Source organism: Hemitrygon akajei, chromosome 10 (genome assembly GCF_048418815.1).
Source record: "Hemitrygon akajei chromosome 10, sHemAka1.3, whole genome shotgun sequence".
Lineage (NCBI taxonomy): Eukaryota > Metazoa > Chordata > Chondrichthyes > Myliobatiformes > Dasyatidae > Hemitrygon > Hemitrygon akajei.
Window position 1 is genome coordinate 148264519 of NC_133133.1, and position 26491 is coordinate 148291009.

Sequence of the window (26491 nt, forward strand, 5' to 3'; positions counted from 1 at the left end):
TCTGCCGAGGGTCAGATCAGTGTGACAGGGCTTGAATGCGATTACCTCTTACAAAGTGAAACCAAGTGACCTAGGTGACAACAAGACTTCTCTCCCAGATGAACTCCACACCTTCTGTGCTCGCTTTGTCCATTAAATCATGGAGAAACCTCCACCAACACCAGAGCCCCCAGTGATTCAGTGATTTCAGTCTCTGAGACCAAGGTGAGAGCATCCTTCAGGAGGGTGAACCTACAGAAAGCATCCGACCCAACTGGAGTATCTGGCCAAGTACTAAAGACCTGTGCTGATCGACTGGCTGGAGTGTTCACCAATATCTTTAAACTCCCGCTTTGGCAGTCTGAGATACTCACCTGCTTCAAGCAGACTTCAATTATACCAGTGCCTAAGAAGAATGTAGTAAACTGCCTCAATGACATTGTCCAGTAGCACTTATATCCACAGTGATGAAGTGTTTTGAGAGGTTGGTGATGAAGCATTTTGACTCCTGCCTGAGAAGCAACTTGAATCCACTCCAATTTGCCATTCAGCACAACAGGTCCACAGCAGATGCCATTTCATTGGCTTTTCACTCAAGCCTGTAACATCTGGACATCAAAGGTACATACATCAGGATGCTCTTTATTGCTGACAGCTTACCATCAAGACCATCATCTACTCAAAACTAATCAAAAAGCTTCAAGACCTGGGCCTCAGATATCTCCTTGTGCAATTAGATCCTCGATTTCCTCGAGGAAGACCCCAGTCAGTGCAGATTGACAACAACATCTCCTCCACAATCTCCAGCAGCACAGGTGCACCACTAGGCTGTGTGCTTCGCCCTCTTCTCTTCTCGCTTTATACTTAATAACTGAAGGGCAGCTCCAATGCCATATTTAAGTTTGCAGACAACACTACTATTGTTAGCTGAATCAAAGGTGGTGACGAATTAGGATAAAGGAGGGAGATTGAAAATCTGGTGAATGGTGCCACAAAAACAACCTCTTACTCAATGTCAGCAAGACTAAGGAGCTGATTATTGACTTCCGGAGAAGGAAACCAGAGATCCACGAGCCAGTCCTCAGCAGGATTAGAGGTGGAGAGGGTCAACAACTTTAAATTCCTCCATGTTATCATTTCGTAGGATCTGACCTGGGCTCAGCACGTAATTACAAAGAAAACAGAGCATTCTTCTACTTCCTTCGAAGTTTGCGAAGATCTGGCATGATATCTAAAATTTTGACAACTTCTATAGATGTATGGTGGAGAGAATATTGACTGGTTGCATCATGGCCTGGTATGGAAACACCAATGCCCTTGAATGGAAAATCCTACTAAAGTAGTGGATATGGCCCAGTCCATCATGGGTGAAGCCCTCCCTACCATTAAGCACATCCACAGAGTATATATTGGAGATGGGAAGTTATTTTGCAGTTATATAAGAGGTTGGTCAGGTCTCACTTGGAGTAATGTGTATACTTTTAGTCATCCAGTTATGGGAAGATGTTAGTAAACTAGAAAGAGTGCAAAGAGATTTATTGGGATGTTGCCTGGACTTGGGGGCCCAAGTTATAAGGAGAGGTTGCACAGATGAGTTACTTTACTCCCTGGAACATTGAGATTGAGAGGTGTCCTGATAAAGTTAACATGAGGGAAGCAGACTTGGTGAACATACATATATTGTCTTTTTCTCGGGGGGGGGGGGGATGTGCTGAAAATAAGGGGGGATAGGTTTAAAATAAGAGGCAAGAGGTTTAAAAGGGACTCCAGAGGCAGCTTCTTTATGCCAGTAATAGTGGGCGAGGCAGGCACATTAGCAACATAGGTAAGTACATGGATAGGAGAGGGACAAATGCAGGCCGACGAGGCTAGCTTGTTGGTCAGCATGGATGAGTTGGGTTGAAGGGCCTTTTTCTATACTGTAAATCTTTATGACTCTATGACTCCAAAAGTGCCCTGTGTTTCTAATTCCTACCCCATTTTGACCTCTCTTCTCTCTTTAGCTTCCTACAATTTTCCAATGAAGCTTAACACAGGTCCTTTGCATATTACCCCTCAAAGACAGCTATTTAAATTCATTGATCATTTGAGTCTTATATCTTACATTTCCATCATTGTTTTTTTCCTGCTTCACTTCGGGAATTTAAGGTTTCTTATATTTGCTCCAGTTTACACTTCTTCCAGACACATCCACTTTCCGCTTTCAATCGGCATCTCTCTTCCTCTCCCTCTCCCGCCCTACTGTTGTCATAGAGACTACTATTTTCCTTTTCTTTGTTTGCCTGCATAGCCCTCCTCAGCCCATGACCACATGAGACCTCATTCCCATTGGCGGTGATGACAGAGACCACAGGATACAGGCTGACAGTCAGCTGGGGGAGCAGCCACTGCCACTTCCCAGCTCTAGCCCAGCCTCGCCGAGCTGGCTATGGGCAGTCCCAAGCATCACACCCCAGCATCAAGTGGCCGCATGTTAACTGTAGCTCAATTAACACCAGCCCTCACTGGCAGCCTCTCCACATACAGCCATTGTTTATTCCTTTCTGCAGGAGCGCCGGGGCAAAGCAGATAATTGTGCCATTTTCCCCGCAGACTGCAGAACATGAATGGGTATGTTTTTAACAGGACGGGTGGTACATACCTGTGAGGGCCAAGAGCACCATAATGAATTACACCTTGTGGGCTCGTGTTGAGAGTGAGGTGGTAGTATAAACCAAATGCACTCTGGTTTATCTATTGATTAGTAATATTTCAATCTGGGAAAATTTATTTTATGCTGCAGTGAAAGATTGGTTGTAAATAATGGCAATGTGACAGTAAAATGGAGTTCCACCCAGACTCCAAAGTGAACTCGCTTCCTGTGACCTGATAAACTCACCTTCCTTTACCCTTCATGCTCCTGACAGAGGAGACTTGACTGGGTGGGGCAGGAGAATCATGTTTCAGCATTAGCTTCAGAACTATTTTAGTGAAGTTTCCCAGTTGTGTTTGTATTCTTTACCTTCTGTGACATTCAAAGTAATGACCTGCAGTATCAAAGTGACAAAGATCAGGGTTCAAATGCTGATGAATTTATGGCTAATACAAAAAAGGGCGAGGAAGCAAAAGCAAAGGTTGTAGATCTGTGCAACCTGGAAAAGTAAAAGAGGTTTGGCGTGTTTACATTTTGTTACCCTGATGGTTTTGGAAACACATTCCAGTAAAACCCATGACAGTGGGGCCCACTATTCTGTATGGAGTTGCCTTTTAGTACAAACAATGTATTCAGGACAGTGTAGATCTAGCAGAGTGTGATGCAGATAAAAGGTCCCAGTTTGAGTGTAGCTTTAAAACAGCTTGTCAGGATTTTGTATTCTAACAACTAAATGAACTACAGGGGGAATTTACTATCAGAGATCTCCAGCTCTCGTCCCTCACCCACACCAAATACCTCCTCCGCACTTAAATAGTCTGCCAGTTCCCCAAGCTCAGATGTGAAGAAGGCTCACTGCACCTTGGTACACTGCCAGTTCTTCTCGAAATATACCTCAAAATGAATCACAATTTTTTAAAAAAGGAAACATGGGGAAAGAAGATAGACCACTGAAACAGTACACACAAAATGCTGGTAGAACACAGCAGGCTAGGCAGAAGTAAGCTCGGAGATGGAGCCAGCCACTGAAACAGTTCCCTCTTTGGATCAACTCTTCGGACCAGTGAGCGCAGAGAGCCAGGTATTGGGAGCGTCGAGCACACACTGATGTGCCAGCATCGACAGAAACCGTAGGCCATCCCACTGGACATCAGAACTGCAGTCAAGTCTGGCAGTAATAAATGTGCTCATCTTAAACCAAGTGACAATTTGTGTGCTCTACCCCTTTGCATTTCAACAGCAGGACTGAGTTTGCTAAGAATCTCTGGCATGAATGCAAGCAGGCTTTTTCCACTGAGGCTAAGGGAGAAAAAAACCAGACGTCATGGGTTAAGGGTGAAGGGGGAAAAGTTTAAAGGGAACATTGGGGGGGGGCTTCTTCATGCAGAGAGTGGTGGGAGTGTGGAATGAGCTGCCAGATGAAGTGGTAAATGCGGGCTCACTTTTGACATTTAAGAAAAACTTGGACAGGTACATGGATGAGAGGGGTTTGGAGGGATATGGCCCAGGTGCAGATCAGTGGGACTAGGCAGAAAAATGGTTCGGTACAGCCAAGAAGGGCCAAAAGGCCTGTTTCTGTGCTGTAATGTTCTATGGTTCTATGGTTCTATTTATGTGGGATATTACTTCTTGAATCCTGTAATAGGTTAAACCAAGGGCAAGATCGAGGCCCTCCTCCTATCAAAGGACAGTGTAGGGCTGCAAAGGAGAAGAAAATTTCTGTTCAAAATTAAGTTCATTTAATGTTATTTTTAAGTATTTAGTCATTATGTTTCATTATATTTATCTTGATGATTTTAAAATGACTTTGAATGCCAAAGACAATTACCATCATAGCTTTTCCATCCAGCACAGTTGGCAGTGGATCTTTGCTAGCTATAAACATATTCCAGTGGGTCTTTAGGTGGAGCTTCACTATACCATCAGCATTCCTGCTCTGTGAAGACTACACTGCTGGAGCAGAAGAAGCTTTGGCCTGCCGTATTGGCCTCTGGCCGTGTGTGTGTGTGTGTGTGTGTGTGTGTGTGTGTGTGTGTGTGTGTGTGTGTGTGTGTGTGTGTGTGTGTGTGTGTGTGTGTGTGTGTGTGTGTGTGTGTGTGTGTGTGTGTGTGTGTGTGTGTGTGTGTGTGTGCGTGTGCGTGCGCGCGCACGCTCGTAGGTGGATGGGGGGATGTCAGCTCATCTTGGTGAGTTGGGACAAGCACAGCAAGTCAGAAGTGTCTTTTTTTACTAGCTTTATACACTTTCAATAAGAGCAATATTTTTAAATGAGATGTTTTAACTGCAACAAAGATATACCAATAGCACAATTTTTTCCTCTCTCTTGCACAGTGTTTTTTGGCGTTGCTTTTAACTGAGTTATTTGGGTTTCTTGCTTTATGGCTGCCTGTAAGCAGGCATATAATTTATACATTCCTTGATAATAAATGTGCTTTGAATCTTTGAAAGGCATTACAACCTCCATTGTTAGTTTTAGCTGCCCCTAAATGGTGATCATCAATCTATGCAAAACTATATAAATAAAGTACTAAAGACGTTATAAAAATAATCTCAGTTAAAAGTAACTTTATTATCAAAGTATAGTATATATTAACTATACAATGTATTTTGGTTAATTGGGATACATTGGGACCAGTACATTTTGGCTCAATTAAGCAGTTATCCAAATTAGTTGAAGTTTCATGGAAATAGTTAAAAAGATATAAAAGAAGTGGAAGTACCCTTTAACTTTACAAGGATGTTGCCTGGATTGGGGTGCATGCCTTATGAGAATAGGTTGAGTGAACTCGGCCTTTTCTCTTTGGAGTGACGGAGGATGAGAGGTGACCTGATAGAGGTGTATAAGATGATGAGAGGCATCGATCGTATGGATAGTCAGAGGCTTTTTCCCAGGGCTGAAATGGTTGCCACAAGAGGACACAGGTTTAAGGTGCTGGGGAGTAGGTACAGAGGAGATTCAAGGGTAAGTTTTTTACTCAGAGAGTGGTGAGTGCGTGGAATGGGCTGCCGGCAACGGTGGTGGAGGCGGATACGATAGGGTCTTTTAAGAAACTTTAGGATAGGTACATGAAGCTTAGATAAATAGAGGGCTATAGGTAAGCCTAGTAACTTCTATGGTAGGGACATGTTCAGCAAAACTTTGTGGGCCTGTATTGTGCTGTAGGTTTTCTATGTTTCAATAAACAAATTAAAAAATACTGAAAACATGAATTGCTCTGAAGTTAGGGTTACAATAAACATGAGTTGTTATGAGGACATGAGTCTCTATTATAATGCCCTACATACAATCCTTTCGTTCCTTGTAGTTACAAATGTCAAGATTTGCATTCACTTTGCGGCAGTGGTGTGTACTTTAGGTTTGGGTTTGGAAGCAGTGTTACCTTTCAGGTTTACAATTTATTGCCAACGTCTGGGTGGGGCAGAGCAATGGTTTTATTTATTTATTGAGATACAGTGTGGATTAGGCCTTCCAGCGCTTCGAGCCTCCCTGACTTAATCCTAGCCAAATCGCAAGACAATTTACACTGACCATGTCACCAGAGCACCCAGAGGAAACCCACACATTCGGGAGAAGAATGTACAAACTTCCTATGGGCAGCGGTGGGAATTGAACCCAGGTCACTGGTACTGTAAAGCATTGTGATAACCACTATGCTACTGTGCCTCCCCATCTGTAACTATAAGCCTAACTTGTAGGTTTCCAGAAAACATGAACTCACATGCTACCCTGGAAATTTGAGAACTTCAGTTCAGTTTAAAATATCAAGCAGTGGTAAATTAGAGCAACTGGATTTACTATTGTTGTCTAGAAGACATTTCACCACTTATCCGAGAGGCTTCTTCAATTCTAATCCATGGTGGGTAGTTTTCCAGTTTATGATCTGTGAGTTGCTTAGAGGTATAGCAATCACATGAGGGTCGTTATGAGTCATAGGGGTGATGAGAGGGTCATTAGACTTATTTTTGCATGATTGGAGGAGACGCTGGAATAAAGATGTTAGGATTGCATTGTAAGTAGCTGATAGGTGGTGTCGTGCTCCACCCCCTCTGAAGATGCCCCTCCGACGAGTGGTGAAACGTTTTCTAGACAACACAGCAAGTCCAGTTGCCTTGATTTACCACTGCTTGATATACAATGACCTGGATGACTGAGAACCTTCATAGATATATTTAAAATATAATGCAGTTAAGATAAACCTTGTATTAACATTGTGGATGTCTTTCCAGGAACACATGGAGCGCATTGCTGGAAATCTTGTCAGGACAAATAATGATAGGCAACAAATAGTATCCCTGACAGAGTATCCCACATTATCAGCGCAAGTCCTTCCGTATCTCATAGTAATAAACGTTATAGCTTTAGAATGTACTACGTTTTGGATATTTAATGCTGCTTACTATCACATTTGCATTTCCTAAAATGAAGTGATGTTTTGTCAGTGTATTTTCTGGCTTACTTTAACCTTGCAGGATGAACGTACAGACTATCCGCAACGTCTTCAGTGTTGAAAATGGCTATCGTCTTTCAGATGATCAAATCGTAAACCACTTTCCCAATCACTATGAGTTGACCAGGAAGGACCTAATGGTTAAGAATATAAAGCGTTATCGCAAAGAGCTTGATAAGGAGGGAAGTCCGCTAGCAGAAAAGGATGAAAATGGCAAATACATTCACCTAGGTAACAATATTGTATTGCTTATAGCTGTTTGGATCAAAAGTGACAGAAATAATATAACTGAGTTAGCAGCAAATATGAATGATTTTACTGGGTTATTGCCAGATTACTAAAAATGAAATAATGTAGAACAAATAAAAATAGAAAATGCTTTAAATACTCAGCAGGTCAGGCAGCAGCTGCAGAAAGAGGAAGAAAACAAACATTTTGGGTCAAAGATTCTTAATCAGAATCTTGATTTTCTTTCACTTTTGTAGAATAAATGTTCAGTGTGTATATTGCCGTTATGAATGATCAAACTTCAGTGGTGTCAACATCAAAATATTTACCAACAACAGAAATAATGAGCCAAAAAGTACCAATAAATCATCACAGAATCTCAATTAAAATATGAAAACCATGAGTAATTGAAATCAGGAATAAAAGTAGATGATGGCAAGAGAAGATCTAACAACATCCCTGAAGAGAGGAAGTTAGTTTCAGGGCAATGTCTCTATTTTATACTAAATTTTTAAAAATATAGTTGTTTCGAGGGAGCAAACTGCTTTTTGATGGATGTCTTTGAAATTTTTCTTGTTAAATGTGTGCAGCCTGTGTTTTTCTTATCGTTCATCAACTCATCCCAAATCATTCACAAAAATAAAAAAGACATTACCACATCAGTTCCTTGCCTATAAATAAAAATGCCTACTGAGTTGAAACAATAGAAGGTATTAGAAAATTGTATCACATTTGTAAAAAAAAGCAAGGACACATCCTCCCTTATTCAAATCACTCCAATCGCTTTACTCCCAACTGCCATTCTTAAATGAGCTTAGACTAGCAATAAGTACAAACAATACATATAATGATGTTATTAACAAGTGAGCTGAAGTTTTGCACTGTCTTGGGAAATTCTAAACCTCAGTCACTACTGCTGCAATTCTTTCGCTACTCTCGTCTTTTGAGATTACATGAAAATCAATGACAACAGGCCTGCTATTGAAGACTTAATGTTGAATAGAACATGTGATTGTTTTAAGGAAACATTAAATAAAGTGTACGAAAATTGATATATGTGCCCAATCTGATAGTTAATTGTTTATGCAATGATTTCTCTCAGAATTGGTTCCACTTTACTCAGTGTGGTCTTCAAGAAAGCCAGAGAAAGCAGTTCAGTTGGTTCATGTCACTGACCCACCATTAATTTTTCTATTCAAACATGTATTTGCAGGATAAGAACTCAGAAATCAACTGAGGTCAAATCCTAAGCTTACCAGGCCCAATGTCAATTTATTTGGAGATCTTTACAAAATATGTGGTGTTCTTTCCCCACAAGATGTACAGGTTGTATTCTAAACCTAAAGACACTAAGCCTTCAATAGCAGGACTGGAAGAAATGGTGAGAAGTTACAGCAAGATGTAGAAGGTGGTAGGTGATAGGTGAAACCAGGAGACGGGGAGGGGTGAAGTAAAGGGGTGGGAAGCTGATAGGTAAAAGAGATAAAGGGCTGGAGAAGGGGGACTCTGATAAAATGTGGAGACCATGGAAGAAAGGTAAGGGAGGAGAAGAACCAGAGGGGGGTGATGGGCAGGTAAGGAGATGAGGTGAGAGAGGGAAATGGGAATAGGAACAGTCAATTACCAGAAGTTCCAGAAATCAATGTTCAGCCATCAGGTTGGAGGCTACCCTGACAGAATATAAGGTGTTGTTCCTCCAACCTGAGTGCAGCCTCATTGCGACAGTAGAGGAGGCCATGGACTGACATGCCGGAATGGGAATGGAAAGTGGAATTAAAATAGTTGGCCACTGGGAGATCCCACTTTTTCTGGTGGATGGAGCATAGGTGCTTGGCAAAGCAGTCTTTCAACCTCCTCCGGGTCTCACCGATATACAGGGGGCCACACCGGGAGCACCGGACACAGTATATGACCCCAAGAGGCTCACAGATGAAGTGTTGCCTCACCTGGAAGGAATGTTTAGGACCCTGAATGGTAGTGAGGGAGGAGGTGTAGAAGCAGGTGTGGCACTTGTTCCACTTGCAAGGATAAGTACCAGGAGAGATGAATTGGATTTCCAGCATCTGTAGGTTTTCTTGTCTTAGTGAAATAGTGTTTGTGTAATCAATATTGTTAACATGAATACATGAATTTAGCAGGAAGAATGGGCCACTTGGCAACTCAAATCTGCTCTGTTATTCAGTAAAGTCATGACTGATCTGATTGTAATCTGAATTCTACTAACCTGCCTAGCTGTGGTAACTTTTTTGCCCAACTGTTCATCAATAATCTATCTACCTCTGCTTTCAAAACTAACCCAGGCTACTCAATTTCCCCCAAACCCAAACCTGTGCTACCAATGAGGACGAGGGCAGCAGGTGCACAGAAGCTCCTCGAACTTGCACACTATCCTGATTTGGAAGAGTATCTTTGGTCCTTTAATGTCACTCTCTAAATCTGAGAACTCGCTCTCCACTAGCACTGTAGGAGTACGTTCTCCATAAGGACTACAGTGGTTCAAAAAGGCAGATCACTGCCTTCTCAAGGGCAATATAGGATCTGGATGGCCAGTAATGCTCTGATCCTTTACTTTTACATTATCCCACAGAAAGAAACGCATTCTCCATGTCCACTGAGTCAAGACTACTCAGCATTTTATAAGTGTCAATCAAGTCACCTTGCACTCTTCTAAACTTCAGCAGATAATGTAGCTTGACCAACCTGTCTCATGGGGTAGCTCACCCTTTTCATGAATCAGTCTATAGATTTCTCTGAACTGCTTCTGATGCATCATATCCTTCCTTAAATGAGGCCATCAAAACTATACTCTAGGTTTGGCCTTACCATTGTCACTGGCTTCTCTTTATGTCATGGACTTGTACTTATGTTGGAAAGAATCGTGCTTGTTAGTCTATTTCAGAAACATGACAGCTAGGTATCTTCAGATATACCTGTTGGACTTTAGATAAATGATTAATTGTGACGTGACCGATTTGAGTTTCTTTCCTCAGAGTGAAGTTCACCATCTAGTGGCTTCATTAAGAATTAACTGAATTTAGCAACGAGAAATTTGTGATAAACTGCTGCTGGATACTAATCTACTATTTACCATACTCCAGTATGGCGATCTGGAACAACCCACCATAATAATGAAGGAAGTTGAACAAATGACATCAGAACAGACTGACGACATTTAACATTAAAAATAATTACATGGCTTTTCAGTCTGAAGTCGTTTGTTGATGGTATTTTAAGAATCAGGCCATAAAAATGTAATGGACTTTATGGCATGGGTTTCCTTTCCCATTTTCAAATGTTGTATGGCAAAAGTTCAAGGGATCCCAGTAAATAGCAGCATTAATGTCAGCTGCGCCGAGCAGCCCAGCCAATTAAGACATTCTGTCAGATAATAAAGTTAGGGAAAACAACTTTTGGCTACTATTTTCATAATGTATGGAATGTGATTAGCACTGACAAGGGTCACATTTGCTATCCATCCTGCAGACATCTATTGATAACACTCCCAAAGAAGAAGATCCAGAATTTTGACCCACTGGTGAAAATGTAATGATTTTAACGTCCAATATAGTCTTACATTTTTATCTGAGGCCATTTCAAACCATGCACCTAGGATTTTAATGCCAGTGAGTAGGCTATGCAGTATTAATGTTGTAGTATTCCACTTCAATCTCACTTATCCTTCGTGGAAAAGAAGACAACAAGTTCAATATATTTTACAGGAAGAATAGTTTGCAATTACCTAAAACTATAGTCATGTCATATCATGAAGATTATGCACCAAATATTTTCCAATTATATTTATGTTCCTCTCTCAGTATCTTGGGCAATTACATTGTTGTTCCACTCCACAGTTTGTTATACATCAGACGGCAACCATGCTGTTTCTTTAGTGTTTTGTCTGTTTTATTTTTATGAGGACAAATTGCTAGCTCAACGCTCAACCCGGAACGGATGGAAAGCGTACAAGGAGCTGGCCGAATTCAAACCCAGGACCACTTGCCTCGAAGTCTGGTGCAGATGCCACTACACTACTGGCTGGTCAGGGACAATTAAACAGGAGCAATTAAGTGGGTAGTTATGGGTGGCACAGTGGCAAGCAGTTATCGTAATGTTTTAAAGCGCCAGTGGCTTGTGTGCAATTCTGCCCCTGTCTGTGAGGAGTTTGTGTGTTCTCCCTATAACTGCATGGGTTTCTTCTGGGTTCTCTGCTTTCTTCCCACATTCCAAAGGGTTAGAAGGCTAATTGGTCACATGGGTGTAACTAAGTGGCACGGGCTCGTTGGGCTAGAAAGGCCTTTTGCTGTACCGTGTCTCTAAATAAATAAATTCAGTATTGATGGGTGTCAACATTTTCAGCAATTAAGAGGAAAAGGATAACTTTGTATTCTGAGGGAGAATAGAGATTAAAGAAATGGATTGTTATAGAGATTGAATGTAATGGAGAGATTTAAAGAGACAATGACATAAAGAAACCATGTGAGCAAGTTTGGATAGAGTGAGATCAGAGAATGAGATAAGTACTCACCACCTCAACATTATCCTTTCCTGTGATTGTCACAATACCTTCTCTAAGGGAAAAATTTTTTGCAAATGGAGCTTCTTCACTTCTGCCCTGATGACTAAATATTTTAACAGAAAGGAGCATCATACTTAATATAATGTCTTTTGAATCAATACAAATTTTAACTAATAAAACTCAGCAGTTGAATAATTTGCATCAAATTTTATAATTGCTGTTAAACTTTGGGGCTATTTTTCTTTTTTTTTGTAATTTTTTTTAATTGAAGTTCATCATCAAACAAACATTTCCATAAAATGTATTTCAGACATTGTACATATATATCATATAATCATATATATCACAAATCTCCACAAAGTATTTATCTGAGGTATACACATAGAAAAGAGTGGAAAGAAAAAACAAGCAAAAGGAAAGAACTATGTACAAGTAGGGAGTGATCTTTTTTTACAACAGATTCATTGATTTGTGAGAATAAAATCAGGCCTATGAGGCATTATGTAGTTAAACCATTTTTCCCAGTATGAATCAAGGGGGATACACAATGCCCTACAAGACATCTTTAAATGTGAAATACCCTTAGAGAGTAAGACCATATATTTTGGATATATATCTCAAGAATGGTTGAAAAGAGATAAATATTTAATGAATATACTGTTGGTGGCTGGTAAAAAGACTCTTACTAGGAAATGATTATCACAGGAGAGCCCAACTTTAAATACATGGATGGAAATTACAATGGACATTTACAAAATGGATAAGATAACAGCATCTGTTAACCATAAGGTGGGGCTATTTTTCTAAGTTAACAATTAACCTACAACACTTTCCCTCAACATTATCATGCACCTATTAGTTCAGATTTATCGTGAATGATTACACATACATAAAGTTAAATTTACTTATTATTTTCTTATTTCTTAGTCACAATAACTAGATACTCAAATTCTAACTTGTGGTCCATATTAATTGAAGATTTAGGAAGATCTGCACACTTCATTAAACTAATATTTCTATTGCATTTATCTAATTTCATAAAAGACTTTATTGATCGTTTATAATGTAGATACCATCTTTTAGCTTGAAACTCATCAGAAATGCACCTTTGGGACATGACTGGTATCACACCACAGAAAATACTGGACTACAGAAATTTCCCTGATCATCGTCCTCTGAGCTGGAGAAATGTTCTTTTTAAGAATAGGCTGTCAATGACTTTCATAAGAATTCTGAGTATAGTTCATAACCCAATTTATTACAATTCATCAAATTCACAAATACTACCAGTTGAGATCTCTGTAGGTTAATTAGCTGCAGATTAGTACAGATCTTAGTTAATTTTAGCAATTAGTTAGGATTAGTTAATTTTGTCTCAGGTACATAATAAAGTGACCCAGGAATGTCACAGTTCATGATTTTCCCTCTTGTATTTCTGTGATAGTTTTGATGGATAATCTCCAATTTTCACAACCTTTAATTCCTGAAGTGAATTTAATGAATTTGTAATGCCCCATACTTTCCTAATACCCTGTTTCTTAAACTGAAAGCTGTGCATAATTGCTAAATGTGACCTAATCATGCAGCTAAAATTTATTAAATAAATTAGTAATTCACATAAAGATTCCTAGCTCTTTTCCAACAGCAGCTGGAACAGCCAGAAAGGATTTTCTCAGAAGCTATAAAAAATGACACAAAATAAAGACCTAGGGAACGATACTTCATCCATATTCATCTATATCGAAAATGACTTGCAGAGTGCCTGAAGGGTCCATACTAGGGCCTCTTCTGTTTACTATATACATGCTCCCTCTAGTGCAAATCATGGGAAGTGACAAAATACCTTACATTAATTATGACGTAATTGTCATCAAGTACTATGTCCCATACAATCACTAAAAAACTGTATTGAACAAATCACTGCTGAGTAACTGAGGCTAGTTACAATCAAAATTATGTTTCCTAGTACAGAAGAAATCTCCAGCCACTCAAGGAATTTAAAGTATTTAAAACAATTGTTTGTTTAATTAGTTTTCTAAGGGCTTTCACCTTTTATGATCTTATTTAATGTCAGGAAATAGTTATTAAATTTAAATATGCCAATACTGTTTTGGTGGTACTTTGTTAAGATTAAGTCCACTATCTTTATGTTTTCACTTGTATCTTCCATTTGTTCAATTAACTCTTCAATAGAAGCAAAGATTGCACATTCTGCACTGTTAACTGGAAATGGCAAATATATGTATGTACCCCCACAAGGTGCACCCCAGTATGCTCACTGGCAACAGAACACTGAGTAGTGAATAAGAATAAAGCAACTTATTAGCACTTCTAGCAAAAAATAAAATAAGGTCAATTGTGGCTATTTTGCTGCTGTCTTGGGTGATACCATCCGGGAGCTAGACAACAGATTGAAATATAGATTATTGCTTTCACATATTACAGTTTACTGATGGAACTAATGTAGCTTCATGCCAGTGATGTTAGACTTCTGTACTTTATCATAAGGATAGCGATAAGTTAGACATTGCTCTATAAAGTTACATGGTAATTGAAACATATCCAATATTTATTGACGTACGATTTGATTTTTTCAAGCTCTGTTTGTTTATAAAGATTTTGTTCCAGTTACATTTATGCTGCCGGCAGACTACAATATGTTTGTGGAAGAATTTAGGAGGAATCCATGCAGCACCTGGATCATGAAGCCATGTGGGAAGGCTCAAGGGAAAGGAATATTCCTTATCAACAAGCTCTCACAAATCAAGAAATGGTCTCGTGACAATAAAAACTCCAAGTGAGTACAAAAACACCAAACCCCATCTTTACTATTTACATTTTACTATTAGCAGAAGGCACAAATCAACACAATTCAAAGGTTCATTATTGTCATTACCATCCTCCTCCTCTTCCTCTTCTTCCTTTTCCTCCTCTTCCTCTACCTCCTCTTCTTCTCCCCTCTCAACAGGCCAATATCCTTAATGTTAAGTCACTAGCTAAGTCAGTACTCAAAGGCCGAGACTACCTGACTGTTGATGTAAATTCAAATCTCACCTCAGTCTCTGCAAAATTTAAATTTATATAATACAAAAATTAGCGATATTAATGATGACTTTAAAACAAGTGATTTCTCATAAAAGCCCCTTCTAAGTCAGCAATGAATCATTCAGGGAAGGAAATCTACTAAGTACGTAGTCTGGCTAATTAATGAGACCTATATTAATGACTTTTAAATTCTGTTGAAATAGAGAATAAATGCCAGCAACACTCTCAATCCACAAATGAATTTTAAAAATCCACATAAAATCTTGTGTCCACTGATTTCTGTTCATTTTGGAAAAATTAAGCTATCACATTTGTGCATTTCAAGTTGTAACTTTCCTGTAATTACTAACATAAATACACTTTAGTTGTTTACTATTTGTTTCCTCTGACTTGTCAAATTAAATAATCTTCAACTCTAATCCCAGTAAAAAGTAAAGTCAGAGAAAGGAGTAGAAGATCATAGATGGTGAACTGAAAATGACTAGCTGACTTGAGGAATTTGCTCATTCCAATTTACCTTATTGAAAGGAGTCCAGGTGGTTTCTTCTAATTTGACTTGTTCTCATGAAAGAAGTTCCTGTTTCTCCTCGCATCTAAAGCCATCCAACCCTGATATCAATTGAGTGAGTCTCTTCCTGACCTTTTCATCAGATTTGACGTCATTTAAGTGGAATATCCCTAATAGTACACAATGGCTTTGGCATTCCAACAGATGGCACACCTGTAAATTGGTGGCTGTAGTCAGGTTGTGAATACAGCAAATTGCATTTCAAATTTGTGAAAGGAATGTAACTACCTTAAAGAATATCAGTTGGAGAAAAAAGGTCTCCATGCCAAAGGTCCATTGGATCACCATGCAAAAATGCTTCTCCTCCTTCCCCCCCCCCCCCACTTCGCATTGATTGATGCAAACCTCCTCAGACTTTCATGTTCAAAGGAACCACAAATGGATGGCTTACCACCAACCTAAAGGTTCCACTACCTAAAGGTAGCACTGGGCCATTGTCTCCCACACCATTACTGACCTTATCAGCTCTGGAGATCTTCCATCCACTGCCACCAACCCCATAGTTACCTCACCCCGCATCTCCCATTTCTACCTCCTACCCAAGATCCACAAACCTGCCTGTCTAGGTAGACCAATTGTTTCAGCTTGTTCCTGCCCCACTGAACTCATATTTGCATACCTTGACTCAGTTTTATCCCTTCCTGGTTCAGTCTTATCCTACCTAAATCCTTGATACTTCTCATTGATCTTTTCATGATTTCAAGTTCTCTGGCCCCGAGCATCTTATTTTTATTATGGATATCCCGTCCCTATACATCTCCAGCCCCCACCTCAAAGCTTTCCATTTCTTTTTGGACACCAGACCCAACCAGTTCCCCTCCAGAACCACTCTCCTCCATCTAGCGGAACTTGTCCTCCCTCTCAATAATTTCTCCTTTGGCTCCTCCCACTTCCTTCAAATAAAAGGTGTAGCCATGGGCACTTGCATGGGTCCCAGCTATACCTGCCTTTTTGTCAGCTACGTGGAATAGTCTATGTTCCAAGCCTTCACTGGTGTCATTCCCCACTTTTCCTACACTACAACGATGACTGTGAGACCAGACATAGATTGGGAGACTGCTTCGCTGAGAACCTACACTCTGTCTGCCAGAAAAAGCGGGATCAACAGTGGCTACCCATCTTAATTCCACTTCCCATTCTCATTCCGTCACGTCCATCCATGGCCTCCTCTACTATCGCAGTGAGGCCACGCTTAGGTTGGAGGAACAACACCTTACATTCCATCTGGGTAGCTTCCAAGCTGATGGCATGAACGTTGATTTCTTGAACTTCCAGTAATGCCTCTCCCATTTCACCATTCCCCATTCCCAGTTCTCTCTTACCTTAGTTCCTTAGCTGCCCATCGCCTCTGTCTGGTGCTCCTCCCCCTTTTCTTTCTTCCTTGGACTTCTGTCCTCTCCTATTAGATTCCTCCTTCTTCTGCTCTGTATCTCTTCCACCATTCAACTTCCCAGATCTGTACTTCAACCCTCCCCACTGCCAGTATCACCTATCATCTTGTCCCCTCCCCTCACCTTCTAACTCTGACCCGTCATCTTTTTTTCTCCAGTCCTGTTGAAGGGTCTCAGCCCAAAACATCAACTGTGCTGTTTTCCATAGATGCTCCCTGGTCTGCTGAGTTCCACCAGCATTTTGTGTGTGTTGCTTGGATTTCCAGCATCTGCAGGTCTTCTCTTGTTTGATAAGGTTTTGCTAATGATTTTAATTCCTTTTGCAGCTTTGTGACTAACTCTTCCAAGGAAACTTATGTCATTTCCCTCTACATAGACAGTCCACTATTAATTGCTGGGAAAAAGTTTGATCTTCGTTTTTATGTGTTGGTGACATCATTTCGCCCATTAAAATGTTATTTGTAAGTACAGTGAACTTTAATATTCAATCACTATTTTCAGGAGCCACTTTATTAGGTACACCTTACATCGGCTCATCAGTGCAAATATCTAATCAGCCAATCATGTGACCAGCAACTCAAAGCATAAAAGCATGCAGATATGATCAGGAGGTTCACTTGTACAGACCAAACATCAGGATGGGGAAGAAATCTGATCTAAGTGACTTTGACCGTGGAATGATTGTTGGTGCCAGACGGGGTGGTTTGAGTATCTCAGAAACTTGCTGATCTCCTGGGTGCGAGAAACAAAAAACATCCAGTGCACAGCAGTTCTGTGGTTGGAAATGCCTTGTTGATCAGAGGAGAATGGCCAGACTGGTACAAGCTGACAGGAGGCCAACAGAAACTCAAATAACCATGCATTACAACATTACAACAGGTGCAGAAGAGCATCTGTGAATGGGCAAAACATTGAATCTTGAAGTGAATGGGCTACAAACATACTATACTCAGTGGCCATTTTATTAGCTGCAGGAGATACCTGTATGTTTGCATCTACTTTATATCCAGCTTTTGAGCATAGAAGCTGTATATCCCTCTGTTGACAAATATAATGCAAAGATCATGAGTTGGTCCTGGATAGATCCTGAAATCAGCATTGCCCATCCTTGAGTGGGGAGCAGACCAAAAGTAGTTGCCTGCTCCATCTGTCAGCACAGTTACTGATCCTAGGTATTGTAGACCTAGTTTACCATGATAACTCTTGACTCGTCATGGGTACAGAAGTAGTTTAGAATCTTTCAAGTTATTCATGACCACTGCCCCAGTAAGAAGCTGATCAGTCACTGTAAGACATTTGCTGACCCTATCCTGTACGATTTCTGACTTTCTCAGCGGTGTGTGACTGTTAGAAGGGTAGCTGGCATACTATGCTTGCTTATTTCTTCTTCTTTGGCTGGCCATGGCTCTCTGGATGTCTAGTGATGGTATTCCACTGAGGGTGTACAATCCATTGACATTCATTGGCGTAAGGCAACTAGTGATAATTCTGAAGCTGCTGTTTAGCATAGAGTGAAACAAGGGATATTTGCAGAAGTTCAAATCCTGGGCAGAGGCTTCTCCCATTGTAAATCTGCAAGCTTCTAAAGAGTATTGTTTTGAGCACTGGCTTTTCTTCTCGTCCTCTTGACGTGACTCTTGTAAGAAAGCGTGAAGACCACAGTTTTCCTGTGCCTCCCTGGGTCTGTGCACAATATGAGTGTGATGCCAACTGATGCTTGCATTTGAAATGGGGCAGGGATATGCACTAGTTGAATTTACCGCTTGTCAACTTTCATCAGATATTGTTTTAATGGCATCTAAATGGCAACCACCTAAGATCAGATGATGGATTCACCTTTTGAGTAACAAACTATGTTAAAGTTTTAACATGGCACAAAATACTTTATTTGTGTCCTCTGGATTTTATGTATATTTATAATAAGTATACATTTCTTTATTTATTATAGGTATAAGCTGGGCTTTTGTCGATTCTGCACAGTGAAATACACTCCAAATGTCAATGAACTGGACAACATATTTGTGCATCTTACAAATGTTGCCATACAAAAACACGGGGTAAGGCCTGGTTACTACAGAGAAGTAGTAATTTAGGATTGTTCGTGCTGATGGAGGCTTTGATGCAGGCAATTCTCAGCAATGTTCTATTAAAAAAAAAATGATTTTCCAGAGAGCTCAGCAAACCTGCACATTATACTGTTCCTTCAAATTTTTGCTACAAGACTGCAAAGCCACTGTGAGTGGACAGTAAAAAATCCCCAAAGTAAGCTCTTGAGCTAGCAAACACAGCCTTCAAATGTGTAATTTAACTCCAATGGGCCAATGTTGTGAACATGCCTTGCCTAGCATGCCTGTACCAGACCTGCTATTTTTCAGAAATTTGTTCCTTTTACTTTATTAAATGTGCGCAAGAAATTGAGCCACCTCAATTAAGAAACTGAGTGCTTGGTTTCTTTTCCCAGTTTCTGATTAGTTAAGAAAATTGTTTAAAACTATATTGACATTGTTTTAGTCATCCCAAGTGCATAATCCTTTGAAGAAAATATTGCTTTATTTGTGTGAAATTTGAGCCAGAGTTATGTGCAGGATTCTCCAGATAACAGTCCACTCTGCATTTTTTTTTTGCTGTGACGTATAACATAACATTGATGAGATGAAATATCAAAAGTTCACTATTTTAACACCATCTTCAAAAGATCTTCCTGGATCACAGGGCATGTGCTTTTTGCCAAATCACCATCATTGACTGCTCTGAATACACTCATTAATTTAGGGTAAACCACTGATGAGTCATGAGTAATTTAGTATTTATATTAAATTCATAACCATTTTGAATTATTATGAGCACTAATAGAAAACTTAAAATACTTTTGAAGGATGACTACAACCCCATTCATGGTGGGAAATGGACTGTGGCAAATCTGAAACTTTACTTGGAAAGCACGCGAGGAAAGAAAGTCACTGATAAACTGTTTGATGAAATTCACTGGATGATTGTACATTCGCTCAAAGCTGTAGCTGTGAGTATAATTGTGATATTTAGTTACATTTAATAAGATGGCTGGGAATTGGAAACATTTTTAAAAATCTAGCACACAACCAAATATTTTTAAGAAACTTTAAAACTCCTCCAAATTTACTTCTATTTATTCAGTTTTCAGGATATGGTTATTGTTGGCAAAGCCAGCATTTTTTTTCCATGTCTAATTCACCTCAAGAACATGGTTGTGAGCTTTCCTCTTGGACAACTGCAGACCTTCTGATGAAGGTACGCTCTCAGTGGTGTTTCAGTACTTAGCCCAATTCACGGTGAAGAAACGACGATATATTTTTAAGTTAAAATGGCATATGCCTGAGGGGGAAACATGCAGTGGTAATGTTCTCTTCCAACCGAAGCCACCTTTGTTCTTTGTGATAGCACTTTGCGAGGTTCGGTCAGAGTAGCCTTGGTAATCAACTGCAGTGCATTTTGTAAATGGCGCACACTGTCACCATTGTGCACCTATGGCACGGAAAATTAATATTAAGAGTGGGTGAGTGGGGTGTACTCACTCCCAAGCAAATGGGATGTCTTAAACTGGTTGGTGTTGATGGGCCAATTTTAATCAGATTCGATATGTAAATGTAAAAAACATTATGTGAATCCAGCCTATCAAACTTTGTTTCAACAGGGCTGGGTAGGTAACTAACCCACTCTCTTGGATGGTTTGCTCATTTAAATGGTATAATAAGGCTTTATGCTTCAGACTCTTCTCTACTTTCCTGGTTTAAACACGATGAGATAGAGTTCTCAGATCTCAAGAGAACCATGGAAGAGAAAATATCCTTTCAATTGTGTTTGTGGGCCATAAGGAAGAGAATTAAGCTGGCCAGTGGTGGTGTGACATCAGTACAGGACTTCAAGGCCAATGGTCCTGGGTTGAAATCTGGCTGGCTGCTTTCCATGCATGCTGGGTTGAGCATTGAGCTAGCAACTTGGCCTCATAAAAAAACAGACAAACGGTAAGGAAACAGCAAACAAAATGCTGCCTGATGTGCCGCAAGGAACAACAAAGGAAGGAAATTACTTCCCTCTGCTTCCACCTCCCCGAACGTCATATCCTGGTCTAACCCACAGTACCACTGATCTTCTTCCAGTGGACTGCTGAACTTCTACCTCACCCATATGTAGAAAGTAACTGCAAGTGCTGCAACAAATCTGAATTAAAAGCAGAAAATGCTGTAAAAACTTAGCAGGGTAGTCAGCATCTGCGTAAAGAGGAAGGGTTAATGTTTCTCTTTCAACACACACAAAATGCTGGAGGAACTCCGAGTTGCTCGGATTTCCAACATCTGCAGATTTTCTCTTGTTTGTAATGCTTCTCTTTTGTTGGAATTGGGAAAGAGCAAAACCAAGTACAATAAGCATTTAAGAAAGAAATTAATATGTTGGTCTTTATTGTAGAGGTTTTTAAGCACATTGATTCAGAAGATTTGTTGAAAGTATACATATATAACATAGAAAAATAGATTCCCCTTCTTGTCTTCTTACATGAAGTGTGTTTTACTTGTTTTTAAGACAGTCTAGTGTAGATACAGCAGTTTGTGTAGACACATCTTCTCAGAGTTGTGTGGCTCCCTCTGAAGCCAGAATGGATAAGATCTTGGCAGTTGACGTTTGAATATTAACGTGTTAATAAATTTCTAGCTTATCATGTCCTAGTTTTCACAATTTTTGGAGAATTGTCAGGGCGATATTTTGCTGTCTTGTCCAAAATTTAGAGGCCTTGCTTTGCATAACGAAACCTTACTGATTGAGGAATTGAATGTAACCATTTACAGAAAAATGCCTATAGCAAAAAAAATTGCAATGATAATTGTATGCCATCTTGAAAAGTAGTTCTTTTTATTTTTTAACACCAGTAGTATTTAACAAAGAAATTAAAATATATGAATTCGAAAGCTTTTTCATTACTTTCACTGTTTCTGCAGAAGATTGCTTGTTTCTAATCGTAAGTATTTGTTACGAGACGTACCCAACCACACCAGCTTCCAGGGTTTAGACGTTCTAACTCTGGAATATAGAAAGCTGGCGCAGTCCTTTTAAGGGTTCAGGATGGTCCCGCTAATTGGCAATCATATTTTGGCGCTAAGAATTGAGTACTTGAAGAGCACCTGAACCAGAGTTATCTCGTGTTTGGTTTTGTACTCAGTTCTCGATTCACTTTTATTCCATGTCTCGATCCTAGCCTTGGATACTCCAGCTTTTGGGTCCGAACCATCCTCACCAAGGACTTGTTGCAGTATTGTGAGGTTTCTGGTACAATAGTGATTTAATATCCATTTAATAAGCATTTATAAAAACTAAAACTATCTACTGTGTGAATACATTCAACAATTGTTTCTTCATTTCAACATTCTAAGCCAAATCTCTTCTGTCTTTTACAGCCAGTAATAACAAACGACAAGCACTGCTTTGAATGTTATGGGTATGACATTATCATCGATAGCAAATTAAAACCATGGCTCATTGAGGTAATTGGTACTGAATAACTGAAGATTGAGATTTATGTAACAGCTGTTGTCAATTGCTAAGACAATTCTAGAGAAAATATGCTAATATGGCACAATACACTATGGAATTAAACAAAATGGCCCTGTTCCATTATTAGAATTACAGTAAATCACATGTAGTTAGACTCTTTTCTCAATCTTATTGGGACATCTTTTATTAGGCAGCACTTTTTAAAGCTTTCTTTGGAGTAAAGCACTGATGGAAAACAACTTAATGGATAGCTTGTGACACTAATCATTTGATTGGCCTTTGTTTTTTTTTAACAAATGTTTCTGAAGCAAACAGTTTGCAGTTTTAAGAATGGCCTGGGTGTCTCTTCCTTTCCACTTACAGTATAAGCCCTATTTGGGATAGATGGAGACAACTACAAACAAAAAGTCAACAAATTCAAATCCTAGGAAATTTTCAGTATCCCTGCTGTACTTCTACACAAGCTGTGCCTCATGTAAATCTTGAACTATGGAAATTCAAGAAGTATATGTATTAACTATATAAATAGAGGATTTCAGAACTGCCTTTTATCAGTGACTTGTTGAAATGAGTCACTGTCTGTCTATTCAGATGAATATAAAAGATCCTTTGGTCAGGGTGAGGGAGGATCTCAGTGAAACCTTTTGAAGGTTGAAAGGCCTAGACAGAGTATATGCGGAAAGGATGTTTCCTGTGGTGGGGAGTCTAGGACAAGATGGCACAGCCTTAGGATAGAGGAGTGTCCATTTAAAACAGAAATGCGGAGAAATTGCCTTAGCCAGAGGGTGGTGAATTTGTTACCACAGGCAGCTGTGGAGGTCAAGTTGTTGGGTGTGTTTAAGGCAGAGCTTAACAGTTTCGTGGTTGGACACGGCATCAAAGGTTATAGGGAGAAGGACAGGAAGTCGGGCTGAGGAGGGGAAAAAAGGATCAACCATGACTGAATGGTGGAACAGACCCAATGGGCCAAATGGCCTAATTCTGCTCCTGTGCCTTGTGGTCATATTAGAGAAAAGGGCATCATTACATCGAAAGAACAGAGTACAAAATGCAGGGACATCTCATTCTTCATGTGACTGAGTTCATACATAAATGACTAACTTCAAAAGCAGGGAAAATATGTCATTTTATGAGCATGAAGGAAAGGTTTCCACTGTAAATAACTGAGATGCCGAAATGATGTAATTATTACAGGATAAGTCCTATTTATTTCAATTATTTCCATTTTTTAAAATAATTTGTCCTTCTAACAGGTAAATGCTTCTCCATCATTGGCATCCAGCACTGCTAATGATCGAATCATGAAATATAATCTCATCAATGACACGTTGAATGTTGTAGTACCCAATGGTGATATTTCAGCTTGGAAGTTCAGCAAAGCTCCTACAAAAGATGCCCTTGGAAATTATGTTATCCTGTAAGTTATAAACTAGAATCTGGGTTTTCTTATAAAATGTTAATGAAGTAAATATATCAATGAATTTCTAGAGAAATTACTGGGTAATCTCAATTGTATCACTTGAAATGTAGCAAGAAAATAAATCTAAGCCTATTGCTCCATCTTCTTTCCATGTCAAGAGTATCACTAGCTTGATAGAATGCTGTCTTTTTTATGCTGCAAATAGATGAAGCAACATTTAATTTTAAAAAATATTCTTTTGGACCGTTGGATTCGGCCCATTGAATTCATGTGGTTTGCAGAGCAATTCCATCAATCCTAATTCCCAAATTTCTTTTCCATAAGCTATTCTCTCTCACATGCTCATTAACTCCACCTGATATCACCCACCTTCACGAGGTGAAAGCCAGGAGAGATGTTTAAACCCAGTGCATTGAATGTAGTGAAGAGGCCCCGGCACTTCACAAGAACATTGTCCAACATTACCCAAGAAAAACTGATATCCATCAATATAGTAAAAGTGAACAAAGTTTGGAGGAGGTGTTTTAAAAAAACATTTTTAGACTCTCATAAACAAAAACAGATACCTAGAGGTGCATGAAAACAATACTCTCCAATATTTCATTAAAATTTCAATTCAGTGGCTTTTGGTGATTCAAAGAGAGAGATTCATGTCTTATTATCCTTTCAAAAATGACATCTTATCAAGTTTACCTTCTGATATAATTCAGAGTTGCAGTCAATGATGAAATCTATTGTAAATAATCACATCCCATCAAAGCAGATTAGAAAAGGATAAAATCACTGCTCAATCGTCACCTAAATAAATAGCTGTTTAAAAATCTAAAGATTCCTTGTTTTTATGTTTCATCGTCAGCTGTGATGAAGACTTAACATTGAATGATGGAGCTGATCGTGAAACGAAAAATCGCCTGGGTCAGTCCGGTTCAAAAGGTGGAAGAGCAAAAGAGTTTGGACGACCTACCACCACAACTTGGAAATAATGTCCAAATAAAGAAGAAATTAATTGATGGCAGCAACTGAACTGAAATAGTACTGTCCACATCCTTCACAAGCCAATTGTTCTAGCAACTCAGTTAATGATGAAGAAAGAATTTGTTGTTGGCAATTTGCTTTTCATTACTGGTTGGAAGAAGACAGGATAAGTATTACAGAGACACAATTTTTATTAAGATAAACACCATTTGAATTATATTTTCTACACATTCCTCTGATGAGAGATTCACATCTGGTCCAGGCCCAAGCAATTTTTTTCTCCTGAACCACATTTGAATCATTTGCTACATTCCCAGAATTAGCAAGAGTAACATTATAACTGTCAAGGAGGAGTAGAAACTGAACTGGGGGCAGTTAGTATGAAATAAGTCCTGCTAAAGCATTAGGCTTCCTATATTTGACTTGTGCAGATATAATTGTATCCTGATGATAATAAATGGGTGATAAGCCCATGCAACTACTTCCTTCTTTATGATAAGATATGTTGTTTAAGGAGGGAAAATTTTGTGTTTGGAGGGTGTTGCTAATGCAACCATTCCTTTTCTATTCCTGCCAGGTTGATGAGATGGGGGAAGAGAAGCTGTTTAAAATCAAAGACTTTGTATTTGCAAATGATATTTTTTCAAAGAGTATCAACCATTTTCTCTTCTCTCCTTTTCACATAGTCAGGGATTCATACCGCATGGCATAATGGAAAAGACATTACTATTGTAAAGCTGAACTGCTGTAATAGAGCCTGTGTGGAAACTAACAGAGTCATATGGCCAGCACTCGAAAAATAGAACTGATAATCAGATCATTATTAATGTTACCATGTCCTTTAAGATGCGCATTCATGGTCCCATGACCATGATTGTTCTTGGCAAATTTTTCGACAGAAGTGGTTTGCCATTGTCTTCTTTTGGGCAGTGTCTTTACAAGATGGGTGAGCCCAGCCATTATCAATACTCTTCAGAGATTGCCTGGTGTCAGTGGTCGCATAATCAGGACATGTAATATGCACCAGCTGCTTCCATGGCTTCACATGACCCTGACTGGGGGGATTAGCTACACCTAGCCCAAGGGTAACCAACAAGCTAACAGAGGGAAAGAGCACCTTACACCTCCTTTGTGAGGGATGTATCGCTATCCCATAATGTCCTTAAGAACAGAATATCTGTACGTACTGTACATATAGTTCTGTGACATTGTTTTCCAGAATGAATTCGTTCATATATTTCCCACTTAATTCCAGATTTATACTAAGAAATGATTTCCAATTACCTGACCTTCAACATTGTTAGTAATAAGTTTTCTATTGTGATTAGTGAGAACGGCATAAAATCCAATTATGGTAATAAATATGTGTTGAATTATGAGTAGCAAAAATATTTTTTTGCAAAATCATTGCTTGGCTTACCACAGAAGTCTTGGTTTTAATCAACCTCATTGTTGAATCATTGGATTTATATATGTCACTGTTGCTGATCACAAACATCATTTGAAGTTGTTCCATTATGTTAACATTTTATTTTAAATGTCAATACAATGGAATTGCTGGGAACAATAGTAACAAATTAAAATAACATAAACTATTTTTAAATAGCTAGGGAGGAAACATGGCTTGACTTCATCCTCGAGCAAATCTGCAGATGCTGGAAATTCAAACAACACACACAAAATGCTGGTGGAACACAGCAGGCCAGGCAGCATCTATAAGGAGAAGCATTGTCAATATTTCGGGCCGAGACCCTTCGTCAGGACTA

The 26491-nt window shown here is 39.3% G+C and overlaps 1 protein-coding gene across 4 annotated transcripts in view; it reads left to right on the forward strand.

The window, feature by feature from the left end:
- The window catches only part of LOC140734793 (polyglutamylase complex subunit TTLL1-like), a 37568-nt gene extending 11480 nt beyond the window's left edge, over positions 1–26088 (forward strand). For 3 of the 4 annotated variants that reach the window (XM_073059315.1, XM_073059317.1, XM_073059316.1), the window contains 8 exons: positions 7082–7290; positions 14420–14600; positions 17134–17268; positions 18756–18864; positions 19683–19826; positions 22234–22320; positions 23584–23747; positions 24607–26088. In XM_073059315.1, coding sequence (XP_072915416.1) covers positions 7082–7290; positions 14420–14600; positions 17134–17268; positions 18756–18864; positions 19683–19826; positions 22234–22320; positions 23584–23747; positions 24607–24733 — 1156 coding nt within the window. In that variant the 3' untranslated portion in view covers positions 24734–26088. The remainder of the gene's footprint in view (positions 1–7081; positions 7291–14419; positions 14601–17133; positions 17269–18755; positions 18865–19682; positions 19827–22233; positions 22321–23583; positions 23748–24606) is intronic. The other variant, XM_073059318.1, reaches the window with a different exon arrangement.
- Positions 26089–26491: the final 403 nt, after the last annotated feature.